At 34.5% G+C, this 16,316-nt stretch overlaps 1 protein-coding gene across 2 annotated transcripts in view; it reads right to left on the minus strand.

Moving 5' to 3' along the window:
- Positions 1 to 16,316, minus strand: part of ROCK1 (Rho associated coiled-coil containing protein kinase 1) — a 169,406-nt gene that overhangs the window by 62,894 nt on the left and 90,196 nt on the right. The window contains exons 11-16 of one of the 2 annotated variants that reach the window (XM_077778069.1): positions 15,847 to 15,907; positions 11,117 to 11,202; positions 9,045 to 9,093; positions 3,041 to 3,176; positions 1,496 to 1,587; positions 1,131 to 1,377 (exon numbers count right to left, since the gene is read on the minus strand). In XM_077778069.1, the coding sequence (XP_077634195.1) occupies positions 1,131 to 1,377; positions 1,496 to 1,587; positions 3,041 to 3,176; positions 9,045 to 9,093; positions 11,117 to 11,202; positions 15,847 to 15,907 (671 nt within the window). Of the gene's footprint in view, positions 1 to 1,130; positions 1,378 to 1,495; positions 1,588 to 3,040; positions 3,177 to 9,044; positions 9,094 to 11,116; positions 11,206 to 15,846; positions 15,908 to 16,316 lie in introns of both variants that reach the window. The other variant, XM_077778068.1, reaches the window with a different exon arrangement.

Below are 16,316 nucleotides of genomic sequence, written 5' to 3' on the forward strand. Positions count from 1 at the left end.
GAATCACAAAATCATGACCTGAGCTGAAGTTGAGCCAAAGCTCAACTGACTAAGCCACCCAGGCACCCCAAAATTTTAATTTTTTAAATTGAAGTATAATTAACAGTGTTATAATAGTTTCATGTATATAATACAATGATTCTACAATTCTGTACATTACTCAATGTTCACTGGTGAGTGTGTTCTTTACCTATTTCACCCACCCACTGATGGCAACCACCAGTTTGTTCTCTCTATTTAAGAGTCTGGTTTTTTGTGTTTTTTGTTTGTTCTTTTGTTTCCTAAGTTCCACATACGAGTAAAATCATATGGTATTTGTCTTTCTTTGATGGGCTTATTTCAATTAGCATTATACTCTCCAGGTCTACTCATGTTGTTCCAAATGGCCCCCACACACATACACAATGTATATACATATATGTGTATATACATATATAAATTACTTTTTAATATAATATATAGTATATGTATATATACATGTTATATATGTATATAGGATATACATATATATTACTTCTTTATCCATTCATCTATGGAAGGACACCTAAGTTAAGTTCCATATCTTGGCTACTATAAATAATGCTACATTAAACAAAAGGGTGTATTCTCTTTTTCAATTTTGTGTTTTTGTATTCTTTGGGTAAATACCCAGTAGCAGAATTACTGGGTCATATGGTAATTCTATTTTTAATTTTGGGGGGAACCTCCATACTGTTTTCCACAGTGGGTGCACTGATTTGCATTCCCATCAGCAGGTGGGAGGTGCACTAGGGATTGTTCTTCTCCACATCTAAAAAAGAAGAAAATTCTGATACATGCTACAACATGGATGAATCTTGAAGACGCTATTCTAGAGAAATCAGACAGATACAAAAGGATAAATATTGTATGGCTCCTCTTTTATGAGGTAGTCAAATAAATTAATAGAGTATAATGGTGGTTCTAGGGACTGGAAGGACTGGAGAATGGGTAATTATTGATAGAGTATAGAGTTTTAGTTTGGGATGATAAAAAAAGTTCTGGAGATGAATAGTAGTTGTGGTTGCATAAAAATGGACTTTATGTTACTGAGGTGTACACTTAAAAATGGCTAAAACAGTAAATTTTAGCACAGTAAGAAAAAATATTACCTTGAAGATCTCCAATCATCTCAGAATCATGACCTCTGTCTCTTCGTTCAGCTTCTAACACAGCTTGCAGCTGGTAATAGTCCTTGTCCATTTGTGTCTTGGAATTCTCTAAAATTCTATTTCTCTCCTGCAATTCTCTGTTTAAGGACTCCAGCTGACTAATTGACTTACTCATCTCTGTGTGAGTCTTCCTTAATCTTACAGCTGTATCTGATTCTGTCCTAAGTAAATCATTGGCTTCTTCTAGCTATAAAAAACAAAAAACAAACAAAAAAAAAACAGAGAGCAAGAAAATAGGTTTTTGACCAAAATACAAACTTACTTTAATTAATTAAAATTAAAACAAGCTCAGTCCAAAAACTTACCTGCTTTTGTAACTGTGTCAGCTTCTCATTAGCAAGCTGTGAATTCTGACTTACTTTCTTTAAGTCTTCCAACTGATCCTTTAATGTAGAAACTAGAAAATGGAAGAACAAATACAGAAATTAGAAGGTTATCATTGAGGAAACAGAAATACCTTAAAAAAAAAAAAAGAAAGAAATTTAGTCTCAGGCCATAGTCAGCTACATTAGGTCCACTCCTAAAGTCATATTTCATCATGTAGGTACTTATATTTATTTTTTTAAATTTTTATTTATTTCTAGGAGAGAGAGAGAGAGAGAGAGAGAGAGAGANTACTTATATTTAAATTCAACAAAAAGTACATCAATGTTTTACAATATAGACTGCAACAGATTTGTTTCCAGCCTTGTAATAATTAAATTCTTTCTTTTTTTTTTTTTAACATTTACTTTTGAGAGAAAGAGAAACAGAGAATGAACAGGGGAGGGGCTAAGAGAAGGAGACACAGAACCTGAAGCAGGCTTCAGGCTCTGAGCTCTCAACACTCAGCCCAACACAGGGCTCGAACTCATGAACCGTGAGATCATGACCTGAGTCTAAGTCGGACATTCAACCAACTAAGCCACGCAGGTGCCTCAATATTTAACTTCAATAGGGTCAATCTATTAGAGAAGTGTAATAAAGCTAGTTCTAGTATTATTTATTTTGAGTAGCATAAATATTTGAATACCTAAATATCTAAAAAATAGTTCAAAATTCAAAAGGTACCAAATGGTCTTAGTGTAGAATAAGCTTTCTTCCCTCCATAGTTTTCCAGTCCTTCTGGTTCTCATTCCAAGCAACAACTACTACTAATTTCTTGCATATGCTTTGTAACACAGTGTATGTATCCATACCCTCATACATAAAAACACACAAAATATATTTTTTCCACATCTACACACACACACACACACTTAAGCATATATAGACAAGTACTCTCGTTTTAAACAATTCTTTTTTTTTCTCCACTTAAAGGTACATCTTAGACATAATACCACAATGAATACCTTGTTTATATCAGTGTGCATGTGCACAAGTGCATACATAAATTAATTCCCAGAAATGAAATCACTGAATCAAAGGGTATTGAAAGCTATTTTAAGTATATTTTTAACACTAATATGAAAAAAACATGAAATTTTAGTTAATAGTTCTCAAATCCTACTTGTAAGAAAAAAGTGCCTAGAGAGCTTATAAAAAATATGAAGGCCCAGGCCACATGTCTAGATCAATTCAGTCAGAACTTCCAGAGTTTACACATGAAATTAGTATTCTTTAAAGCTTCCCAAGAGATTCCAATATGCATACAAGGATGAAAATCACTCTTTTAGCTAAAACAGGACTACTGACTTTAACATGTTATACATTTATCTTGGAACATGGGTAATTAGCTCATGAGATGTCTTAGGGCTGTGTCTTCAAAAGTATATCATAGGCCTGCCCTAACCTTAAGACACCTCATGACAAAGACCTCAAGGATAGTTAGCCAGAAATTCCAGTGTTTTTCAAAAATAGAAACAATTTACCTTCATTTTCTACATTTCTCCTCTTCTCATTTTCCTGTTCTACTTTTCTTTGGTATTCATTAATTCTATGCTGTAGCAACATTTTCTCTTTCTCAATCTGAGACACTGTAGATTCTAGGTTTCTTCTTTGATTACCCTGAAAACATAATGATAAAAGTCACCACTGCAATGAAACTCTTTATTTATTTATAGGAATACTGTTTTTTTTTAAAATAAAACACACAATGGGGTGCCTGGGTGGCTCAGTCGGTTAAGTATCTGACTCATCATCTCCCAGTTTGGGAGACTGAGCCTTGTGTCAGGCTCCGAGCTGTCAGCTTGGGATTCTCTCTCTACCACCTTCCCTCCCTCTTCTCTCTCTCAAAATAAATAAATAAACTTAAAAAAAAAAAAGACTTAAGATGGATTTCTTTTGTACAAAGTCAGAAAGTACCTGCTAACGACAACTTTCTAAGAACAGAATTAGCTTGCTTTTATAAGAAGACTGAGAGAATCCCCTTATTCGAATTAGATACAGAAAATTTTCAGATTTTTAAATCCATGAATATAAAAACTCTATGAATCTTATCAGAAAGCTATTTTATTAGTTTATGATGACCACACTGCATTATATTACCAGTATTTTGGTTTATTTACTATCCTAAATTAAAGCTATAAATATGAAAGATAATACTTATACATTTGATAATTAAATGGTGCAAAACTCATATGGTACCAAATGCTAGTGTGTGCAGCAAGCTCCCTAGTCCCTGTGTGTCTCCTTTAATCCTCTTCTTGTCCCAACAACTTACCTTTTCTACAATGTTCTATGTATCTACCTACCAATGCATATTTAAAAAGTAATGAAGAAAACACTTATTTTAGAAAATAAAACCACAAGGGAGGGGAGGGTTAAAAAAATTCCCAAACTTTCACAACTTAAAAATTTATCTTCTTTTTTGAGTTACCACTTCCATATCTTGCTTCTGAAGCTTCATATTTTAATTTTTTTTATTTTTAAGACTCCGCACTGGGAAAATCTCCTTTATAGAGTTTTTCTGGGCTTTCCTATCATTAAGCAAAACTCATGTTTTAAGGATGATGCTGTTAGGTATAGTAAAATTTGCAGAGATCATCCATGATCTTTCCAATTCTAAGATTTTATCATTCTAACTATTTTTTTTTATTTTTAAATTTTGATTTAAGGAAGTTGCAAAGATAATACACAGAGAGAGGTTCCTTGTACTCTTCCACTCAATTTCCCCTGATATATTTTACGTGACATTAGTACAGTAACAAAATCAGGAAATTGACTTATGGTATAAAGTATGTATGGTTCTGTTATTTTAGCTCATGTGTAGATTCATGGAACTACCATCACAATCAAGATACAGAACTGTTCCAGAGCGCCTGAGTCGCTCCATCGGTTAAGTGTCAGACTTCGGCTCAGGTCATGATCTCACAGTTCCTGGGTTTGAGCCCTGTGTTGGGCTCTGAGCTGACAGCCAGCTCGGAGCCTGGAGCCTGTTTTGCATTCTGTATCTCCTTCTTTTTATGACCCTTCCCTGCTCACACTGTCTCTTTCTCTCAGAAATAAATAAAACACTTAAAAAAAAAAAAGGATACAGAACTGTTCCATTGGCACAAGATCTTCCAGCCAGCCACCATTTAGAGCTTAGAAGCTGCCCTTCTCCCACCACCCGCATTCCTGGCAACCAGTAATAGGTTTCCCATCTGTATAATTTTGTCATTCTTTGAGGATACTGTATTAATGGAATCATACAATATGGACCTTTTTGGAGTGGCTTTTTACACTCGATATAATGCCCAGAAGATTCATCCAAGTTGTTGTATCAATAGTTCATGCCTTTTTGTTGCTGAATAGTACTCCATGGTATAGATATATCAAAGCTGGTTCAACCATTCACCTATGGTAGGACATTTTGATCATTCCTAGATTTTGGCATTACAAATAAGGCTACTATGAACAGTAATATACAGGTTTTTGGGGGATATAAGTTTTTATTTTTTCTAGGATAAATGCCTAATAGTGCAATTGCTGGGTCGCCTGGTAGATGTATGCTTAGTATTTTAGGCAACTGCTAAAGTACTTTCTAGATTGGCTGTATAATTTTAAATTCCCATTTGCAATGCATGAGTGATACAGTTTATATTCTTGCCAGTTTTGGTATTGATGCTATTTTTTTATTTTACTTGGTCTAATGATTATAAAGTGACTTCTCATGAAGGTTTTAATTTGCATTTCCCTCATGGCTAATGATGTTGAGCATCTCTTTATGTGTTTGTCGTCCACTTTGATGAAAGTTATATGTCTTCTGCCAATTTTCAAATAGGATTATTTGTTTATTCAACTGTTGAACTTCAGAGTTTTGTTTAATATTCTAGATAGAGTCCTTTGTGATATACATAGTTTGCAACTATTTTTTCCCCATTTATTTCTTGTCATTTCATCTTCTTATCATGGTCTTTCCCAAAACAAACATTTTAATTCTGATGAAGTACAATTTGTTGAATTTTTTCCTCATTTGGATCATGTTTGTGGTATCATGTTTAAGAACTTTTCACCAAGCTGTAGGTCCCAAGGGTTTTCACTTTTTTTCAGAAAAGTTTTATATTTTTATGTTTACCTTTAAATATATGACCCATTTTGAATTAATTTTTGCATAAAGTGTGAGACCTAAGTTGAGGTTCATATCTTGGTCTATGGATATCTTATTGCTATGGTCTATGGATATCTAAGAAGCACCACTTGTTAAAAAAGATTATCTTTCCTCCATTAAATTGCTTTTGCACCTTTGTAAAAAATCAGTTGGCTGTAAATGAGGGATACTGATCTATGGTTTTCTTCATAGTACTGACTTTGTTAGATTTTGTCATCTGGGTAATTCTAGACTCATAAAACTCACTGGGGAGTGATCCCTTAAATTTTCTGAAAGAGATAGTGTACAGTTGGTATTAATTCTTCTTAAAACACTTGGTAGAACTCTCTAGTAAAAACACCTGGTCCTGGAGATCACTTTTTGGGAACCTTTTAAATTATGAATTCATTTTAACAGTTATGTAGGTCTATTCAACTAATCTATTTCACACTGCGTGAGTTGTGATAGTTGTTATTTTTGGAGGAATTAGTCCATTCCACCTAAATTTCATACTTACATGTTTAGAATTATTTGTGGTACTCCTTTATGATCCTTTTGGTATCTGTAGGGACATGCTTGCCCTCTTTTATTCATGATATGATCATTTGTGTCCTTGTTTTCCTTTATCGATCTTGCTAAAAGTCTGTCAATTTCCCAAATACCTGGGTTTCTGTTTTCACTGATTTTCTCTACTGTTTTTCTGTTTTTAATTCCACTGATCTCTACTCTTTCTCTTTCCTTTGGGTTTATTTTGCTCTTCTAAGGTTTTTTTTTTTTTTAATTATTTATTTCTGAGAGAGAGAGAGAGACAGAGACAGAGACAACGTGAGCAGGGGAGGGTCAGAGAGAGAGGAAGACACAGAATCTGAAACAGGCTCCAGGTTCTGAGCTAGCTGTTAGCACAAAGCCTGACACGGGGCTCAAACCCACGGACCATGAGATCATGACTTGAGCTGAAGTCGGACGCTTAACTGACTGAGGCACTCAGGTGCCCCTTGCTCTTCTAAGTTCTTGAGGTAGGCGCTTAGATGATTGATCTGAGATTTTTCATCTTTTCTAATGTATGCCTTTAGTGTATACATTTGCCTTAGAGCACTATGTTAGCTGCATCCCACAAATTTTGATGTTCTATTTTCATTTTCATTGTTCAAACATTTTTTTAAAGATGAAGAGCCATAATTTATTTTCTTATTGTATGGCTGACACACAATGTTATATTAGTTTCAGGTATACAGCACAGGGATTCAACAATTCTACACATTACTCTGTGCTCACCATGTAAGTGCAGTCACCATACAATGTTATTACAATATTACCGACTATATTTCCTATACTATACATTTCACCTCCAAGATTTTAGAGCTAGAAGTTTGTAACTCTTTTTTTTTTTACTTGTTTTTTAAAATGTTTTATTTCTTTCTGAGAGAGAGAGAGAGAGACAACATGAACAGGGGAGGGTCAGGGAGAGAGGGAGACACAGAATCTGAAACAGGCTTCAGCCTCTGAGCTAGCTGTCAGCACAGAGCCTGATGCGGGGCTCGAACCCATGAACCATGAGATAATGACCTGAGCCGAAGTCGGACACTTAACCGACTAAGCTACCCAGGCACCCCGGAGAAGTTTGTACCTCTTAATCCTCTTCACTGATCTTACCCATATCCCCAGCAATAATCAGTTTGTTCTCTGTATTTAAGAGTCTGTTTTTCTGTTTTTTGTTTTGTTTTCCAGATTCCATATATAAGTGAAATTATATACTAGCTTTCTTTCTCTGTCTGCCTTATTTTACTTAGCATAAAACCCTCTGGGCCCATCTATGTTGTTGTAAATGGCAAGATTTCATTTTTTTTTTTTTTGTAAGAGCCATTACTCTAACATAACTGTATGATGATACATAATTAACATTCCAATATATTCTTTCATTCCCCTTTAGACATACTCTTTGACCTATGGATTATTTACAACTGTGTTGTTTAGTTTCCATATGTTTGCAGAATTGCTTGGTATCTATTAGTCATTCTAGTTTGATTACTTTTTGGTCAGAGAACACATTCTGTATAATTTTAATTTTTTTTGGTAGAAGTTTGCTCAGGATATGGTATCTGTTGGTATTTATTCCTTGAATGGTTGAAAAAAAATGTATATTTTGCTCTTGTCAGTGGAAGGTTCTACAAATGTTAAACAGATCTTGTTGGCTGATGGTGCAGCTGAGTTCTCCTATAGGTTTGCTGATTCTCTGTGTACAGAGTGGTTTTTAAATTTTTTAATGTTTTTATTTATTTCTGAGAGAGAGAAAGAGAGACACAGCATGAGCAGGGAAAGGTCAGAGAGAGAGGGAGACACAGAATCCGAAGCAGGTGCCAGGCTCTGAGCTAGCTGTCAGCACTGAGCCCCATGCGGGGTTCGAACCCACAAACCGTGAGATCATGACCTGAGCCGAAGTCAGATGCTCAACCAAGTGAGCCACCTAGGCACCCCTGCAAAATGGATTTCTTAAATAGAACTAAATAAATAGTACTAATTACACACTGACCAATGGCAATCTAGCAAAATATTATACGTATATGTATAACATGTGTATGTATATGTTATACATTTGCATATCCAAAGCTACACATGAAAAAAAAATTGACAGATACTATTCCTCAAGAGTAAAGTAAAACAGCACAAAAACCATCAGAGAGATTATATCTAAAAAAAAAGAAAAAGAAAAAAAGTCCTCCAACACCCCCCCCAAAAAACAAAAACAACAAAGGAAGTAATAAATAAGAAGGCCATATAAAGTATATTTCTTTGAAGGATTCTCTATACACATAGTAGAAAGATATTTATAAACTTGTCAAAAGGAACGACAATGTATTATGTATTTGTAAACAAACATCTGAAACATGAAATGTTTCCCTGCTAATAAAAACTTCTTGCTATGTGACCATGGAAAACATGAATGATTCTAAAATCAATATATTCCTATTTGATCACATAAATTTATGTTAATGTCAGTCCTTAGTCCTTTTTAAATTGTATTCTTTCCTCTTTCCTATCTGTCTGTCTCTTTCTGATGTAGCTCTGGATCCCATTTGATTCTTTCTCCTTTCTTGCTTTTCAAATGTTAAGAGAAACTGAATGAAATTTATGTACTAAAATTTCAACATGGTTCTAGAATAAAACTACACAAAGGAAACTAAAGTATATCTAATCTGTATCACTTGAACGTGCAGCCCCAAAGTGAGACTTTCATCATAGTTTTTTGACTCTGTTCTATCTTTAAACCTATAAAGTTCAAATGCAATTTTCTTAGAAAATAAAACAATCTGAAAGAGGGAAAAACTCTCAAAAAGGGAAACTTCTGATTAGGAAACAAAAAGTACCTCTTCATCCAATTCTTTCATTATCTTGTCTAGTTTTATCTTTGAAGTTCTGTAAAAACAAAAGCAATATAGATTAGAAATGTGTTTATCTTTTTATTGCTCAGGGGTGCAACACCACATTCTTTACTTTTCCATTTAACTAAGATGTCTTAACGTTTTTGTGCTGTGGATCCCGTCTGGCAGTCTGGTGAAGCCTTTGGGCTTTTCTCAGAATAATATATTTTAAAGCATAAAATAAAAGGATTAAAAAAGCCAAAAATAATATTAAAAAGGGTCTTATTTTTAAAAATGTATGTTTCCATAATATGTGTGGCTTCTTTATTAATATATCAAATCACAAGATCTAGTGGCAGTAATTTCCAAGTAGTGATGCACACAAATGATAGAGATAACTATAATATATGAAAATATCTGTGGTATCAGTAATAAAAAAAATTCACAGCTATTGCTAATAGATGTAGATTACTGCTTTTGTTCCTAGTGGAAGGAAATGTTGAATTTTAGTTAGAAGTAGGGAAAATACTTTTTCTCATCCAAATTTAAGGACCTTGAATTCACCCATGGACTCTTTGGGGGAGGGACCCTATGGATTCCAGGTTAAAGATCCCTGAACTCCCTCATGTAATACTTGCTAATAAACAAAAATTAGCCACTTAACCTTTATACAAGATTAAATAATGAAGGGAAACGTGGCATATACAATCAGTAAATATTCCACTTAACAACTGGGGTGAGAAGTTGAGATAAACTAAGAGTGTATTATCTCCATCACAATTTGTTTTCTTTGGCTCTGAACAGAATTCTGGGCTTCAAATCTGCATATGCAACGTTTTACATGTACATTTCATCCAATAGCTCACTCAGCATGCCTAAAGTGTTATTCCCTCTGCCCCACACCCTTACCCATAATACCAATTTGTTTCTACTGTAAATGTCCCTAAGAAAGGACATGACATAGGAACCATCCTTGACTCATCTTCCTCCTTCATTCCCATTTAGTTGAATAAATGTCAAGTGCGTGCTGCCAACTAACCAGAGGGTTCATTTTAAAAAACAAATTTGATCAGTTTTTTTTTAAACTAAGCTTCATAACTTTCAATGTTTTTCCATCATCTTAGGATAAATTCCAAATTTCTTAGCTTGTCAAAAACAAAGTCCACCAAGATCTAGATTCTGTTGATCTTCCCACCCTAATTCCTCTCTAACATTTTCCTATCATTACAGACCACTTTGGCCATTCCTATTTCTTCCTCAAATTGGTCTCCTCCATTGCCACTACCATTAGATTAATTCTGGATGTATAAACTTCTCAACATTTATGTATTTCCATATTTTATACTTAAAAATTCCTTCCAAATCCTGAGGTCAGTTATTTCCTTACATACAGTGGTTTTTTGAAAAAAGTTTGTATTATATACTTATGTATTTAGTCTATCAGTAATGGTATACAATAAGAGTTCTACTTGTTTCCTCTTAGGTCGAATCATAAAACTGGCAGTTTTCCCAATTCCATTTGTTGAATACTTAATCTCCATGTTACCTCTCTATTTCATTTATTCAACAGTATCCACAAAAAATATAAAGCTATTGTTTGTAGTTAATAAGTAACTCAGTATTGTGCTAGGTTATTTTAAATAATCTTGATCATTACATATTTCATAAATATACAAGCTCTTATTAGATTTAGTGGATTTTAATATTTAACATTTACATTTTAAAAAGCACCTTATTTAATGTAAAGTAATTTGCTCTTTCACTCAGGTAATTAAAATGGGAGAAAAAGGTAATAAATCAGGCACTAAGTGAATTGGCACTATAGTTTTTTAATAAAGACTTATAGGAGCAAATACACTTTAAATATTCTGAGGATAATATGTCTATAACTAATGCCAACATAAATATTACTTTCCAATTCTAGCCGAGACATTCTTCATTGAATGTACATAAGCAGTAACCCTTATATAACCATCTTATTTCCAATTAATTTTCAAGTGTTTTACAGAAGGCAAGTTTTAAAGTAAGTAGTTGCTATATAACTTTTAACATTAAAAACATACAAAGTATATTCTCACCTGCACTTCTGCTCCATTTCATCTTTTAATTGCATTTCATTATGCAGTTGTTCCTCCAGCTTATAAATTGTTTTTTGCAAATTTTCCTGCTTTAATCAAAAACAAAACAAAACTCATCCTACTAAGAATATTCATAGAGAAGTTAAAAATAGTAAGTTTATGTTGTCCTATGCCTATTCAAGAAGTAATTATTTGGTTCAATCTTACCCCTTTCCTTTTGATCTTATTAATTTAACAAGCATTTTTCAACACCTACAAATATGTCAGGCACTGTGGTAGACATTAGTAATATAAAAAATTAAAAAGATTTGGTCCCTGTGCTTCTGAAGCTAAGAGCTAAGCAGAGGGGCACGAATACAAGGGTGAAAAGAACCAATAATAATCCAAAGACATACACACAAATATTACAATATAACGTAGTGATGATATAGTTATATATCAGATATTCTGAAGGAGGGAAGAGGTCACATCTAATTCCACCAGGAAAATGTAATGTTTGAAATGAGACCTACAAAATGAGAGATATTTACTAAGCAGAAAAGGCGGCAGAAGAAAGCATTTTAGCCAGAATAAATGGGTCCAAAAGTAAAGAGATAAAAAAAAAAAAAAAAAAGATATATTTTGGAAATGGGAAGAAATCAAATACAGGCAGAGGCCAGAACATAAGAAAAAAAATGAGTCACATAAAATCTGCAAAGGTGAGTGAGACCATGATTCTTGTATGCAAAAACAGGAGTTAGGGACTTTAACCTATAAGCATTTAAGAAAAGGAAACAACATTGTATCTGCATTTTATTTTAGAGACAGAGAGAGAATGCAAGCAGGAAAGAGGTCAGAGGAAGAGAGAATCTCAAGCAAGCTCCATGCTGAGTGTGGGGCTCCATCCCACAACCCTGGGGCCATGACCTAAGCCAAAATCAAGAGTTGGATGATGCCCAACTGATGGAGCCACCCAGGCATCCTTATTACTTTTTTTTTTAGTTTCTGCATTTTAAAAATAGCATTTCAGTAACAATAAGGTGAAAAGAATAGAGGAAAGAGAAATTCTAATCAAGGTAACCAGTTAACAGGCTTTTGAGACAGTTTAGGCAAAAAAGAATATAGGTTTGATATGAGGCAGAGGCTGTAGGGATGAAGAGGAGGAAATGGATAACTGTCACTCAGAAGGCAGAATTAATAACCTAATAACTGATTAGAAATAAGAAATGAAAAAGTACAGCAGAGGGAATAGTCAATAACATAGTAACATGTATGATGACAGTTGGTAACTATACTCATTATAGTGAGCACTGAGTAATGTATAGAAGTGTCAAGTCACTATGTTGTACACCTGAAACTAATGAATCATTTTATGTCAACTGTACTTCAATGATACAAGTTTTTTAAAAATCAAAGTGGGATGGGGCACCTGACCGGCCCAGGTCATGATCTCATGGTATGTGAGTTCAAGGTCCACATTAGGCTCTCTGCTGTCAGCACAGAACTTGCTTTGAATGCTCTGTCCCCTTCTCTCTCTGCCCCTCCTCCACTTATTTTCTCTCTCTCTCTCTCAAAAATAAACTTTTAAAAATAAACTAAAAAATTTAAAAGTGGGATTCTGAAAAAAAATGTCAACACAAGAAAGAAAGAAAGAAAGAAAGAAAGAAAGAAAGAAAGAAAGAAAGAAAGAAAGAAAGAAAGAAAGAAGAGAAAAAGAAGGAAGGAAGACAGTACCATTACAAAAGGGAACACACAAGAGCTGCTTGGGAGGGGATAGAGAGAGGATGAATTAGCTCTGGCATAGGATGAAGTGTCTGAGAAGATGACAGGAAAAGAAATCCAATCAGAGAGAGAGAGAGGAGAGACAGATACAGCTCTAGAGTTCAGAGGAGCAACCTGCATATGCACGAGATTACAGACAGAAAATGCAGACAGCCAAGATCAGAATCATCTTGAGAAACATTTAACAAAGGGGAGGGAGAGAAGAAGGAGAGAGAAGGGGGAAAAGATCCTGCAAAAGGGATGGAAAATAAAATCTACAGAGGTGGGAATGAAACAGAAGGAAATAAAGGGAACATGAAAGAATTATAAAAATTCAAAGAACGAGGAACTGATTAATCTGTCATTTGCAGTAAAAAAGAAAAACAAGATAGGAATCAAAATTATTCACTATATTTGTCAACTGCAAAGCTGTTCGTTAGCATTGCTGGAGGGCTTTCAAGTAAGAGTTGAAAATTAAATCAGTTGACTTTTGTATTTAGCTCTGTTAACAGAAACAGTATGCGCATCAAATTTTTACTCTTCCCCTGTGATCTCACCAGAGCAAAAGATAAAAGATAACAGCAGCCACTGACAGAAACTTCGGGGCAATCACCATTGAACAAGATCAACTCAAAGAAAAGATTCTATTAAATATGTTTTGAAGTTTGATGTACCAATAATCCCAAAGGTAAGTATACAATAAGAGCTGGGTTACAGCAGCTCCTATTGTCACCTTCCCTAGGTCAAAAATTCTTTAACTTTAAAGATTTCTGAGCCATTTTTAACTATATAACTTGAATAGGTCTAGAGGAATAGGAATGTAAAAGACATAGGTGGTCAAAAACAACTAACAGGTACTCACACAGCTTATTCTCCTTTTTTCCACTTTCCCTTACATCACCTGTTCTCTTACATTTAAGTGTAAATATATTAAAAAGCAAGAGAATTAATCAGCTTTTAAAATATGATTGCTACTTACATTACCCTCCTCAGTTAATAATATGTAGGCCACAATACACAGAGTTCAAAAAACGCTCCAAGGATGGCCAAGTAATTATTTCTAATATATTTCTTTTAAGTAAGCTCCATGCCGAATACGGGGCTTGAATTCAAGGCCCCGAGATCGAGGATCACATGCTCTAGTAACTGAGCCAACCAGGTGCCCCAATTGTTTTTAGTATTTTCTTTTTTTTTTTTAATTTTTTAATGTTTTATTCATTTCTGAAAGAGAGAGACAGCGTGAGCATGGGAGAACCAGAGAGAGAAGGAGACACATAATGTGAAGCAGGCTCTAGGCTCTGAGCTGGCTGTCAGCAAAGAGCCCAACGCAGGGCTTGAACCCACAAACAGTGAGATCATGACCTGAGCCGAAGCCAGACGCTTAACCGACTGAGCCACCCAGGAGCCCCTGTTTTTAGTATTTTCAAGAAAAGTCCTGGTCAACTCTAAAGGACCTTCTTAAATCTAAGATTTTTTAACCTCTGTCTCATAAACATGAGCTATATTAACAACAAAAAGGACTCCTGTCTCTAATAATTACTTAAAACAATAATTTTCAGTGGACAAATTAGATGATGCTGACTATACTGGTTATTCTCTCATTTGCTTTCTCTCTTTTCTAGCCATGAAATCCATCCTCTACCATTCTTTGGCTTGAAGTCTATAGACTACATTACCTGGGTTTATTGTCCTGTGACTTCAGGGTTCGTTTTGATATATGGGAGACACCAGGTGGATATCAGAAAGTGGGATAATGAAAGTATTCATTCTCCCTGCTGTTTTATTGCCTTACTGTGGTGCTAGCAGTGTTCTATATTCTATGTTCCTCTTTGATGATGCTAGGCTTTTCTGAACTATGGTAACAATACTGGTCTCTCCTTGTCCTTTCAAACTAGGGGACAATAGCTTCCCACTATTGCTGATCAATGAATATTTTTGCACCCTTTATTTGTTGCTCCTCTTGACCCTGCTCACGGCACTGTAAACAGTCCTTTCATTAAACTCTTTTAATGAACGAACAAAATGTGGTATATACACAGAATACAATATATTCAGCCTTAAAAGGAATCAAAATATGATATGTTTTACAACATGGAGAAACCATGGCTAACTGAAATAAGCCAATCACAATAAAGTCAAATGTAGTATGATTCCACTTACATGAGGTATCTAGAATAGTCAAATTCATAGAGACAAAGAAAGTAGAATAGTGATTACTCACTGGGCTGGGAGTAGTGGAATAATGAGTTTAATGTGCACAAAGTTTTAATCTGGGATGAAGAAAAGTTCTGAGGATACATGGTGGTAGTTAGAAAACAATGTGAAGGTGATTTTTTTAAATGTTTTTAAATTTATTTTTGAGAGACAGAAAGCAAGTGGGGGAGGGGGAGAGAGAGAGAGAGAGAGAGAGAGAGAGAGAGAGAGAGAGAGAGAGAGAGAGAGAGAGAGAGAATCTGAAGCAGGCTCCAGGCTCTGAGCTGTTAGTACAAAGCCTGACATGGGCCTCAAACCCACAAACCTTAAGAGTGTGAATTGAGCTGAAGCCAGATGCTTAACCGACTGAGACACCCAGGTGCCCCTGTTGCCACAGAACTAAACACTTAAAAATGGCTAAAATGGTAAACTTTGCTATGTATATTTCATCACATACACAACACTCTCTTTAGTTAAATCTTTTGTCTATGTTACCTGTTTTCCTGTCAAGACGCTTACTGATACATTGATTTACCATAAATTCCTAATTCCAAAAATGAGAAAGACTGCCACTGTCAATCTATATAATAATTTATAGTTTACTATCTCCACATAAAATATCACATTTGATATGCAGGCAAGAAATAAAGTTGGAAGGAGACAGTAGGTTAAAAAAATGCTATCAAAATTTAAGTTCACTAACTGTACAATCAAAAGCAATACATGTTTACTTAATATCATGCACACAAAATATACTGTCCACAAAATAACTTTTTAAAAAATAAAAAAATACCTACCAAGCTTTTATCCACATTGGGGCTACTTCGGTTATCATTAGGATTTGCTGAAGATAAGTATCTGAGAGAAAAAGAAATTTTAGAACTAAAAGAAACAAAAAACTCTTCAATATTCAATAACCAGTAACATATACTATATACCTATTTTTTGGTTCAGTATTGTCTTGCTCTGTTTTTGAAAAATTGAGTACAAGTTCACAAGTCTTTATTTTATATAGTACAAAAGTGATACATACATTAAATAAAACCCCTAGTTAGGTCAGGAGGAGCACTCTCTAATTACATACCTTACTATCCCTGCAGCAAAACGTATGACTATTCATACCAAGTAGGATAAATAAAAACTATACATAGTCTCAAGTTAGTTCAGATTAGGTTCTTGGCCGTGAGAGTTGGCTATGGCAGCTTTTGCCACCAAACAAATCACTAAAGTATTTTCAGTTTTTAGAGCTTTTTGCATTAGGGACTGG

This window comes from Crocuta crocuta, unplaced genomic scaffold, assembly GCF_008692635.1.
Source record: "Crocuta crocuta isolate KB4526 unplaced genomic scaffold, BGI_CrCroc_1.0 scaffold26, whole genome shotgun sequence".
Taxonomy (NCBI): domain Eukaryota; kingdom Metazoa; phylum Chordata; class Mammalia; order Carnivora; family Hyaenidae; genus Crocuta; species Crocuta crocuta.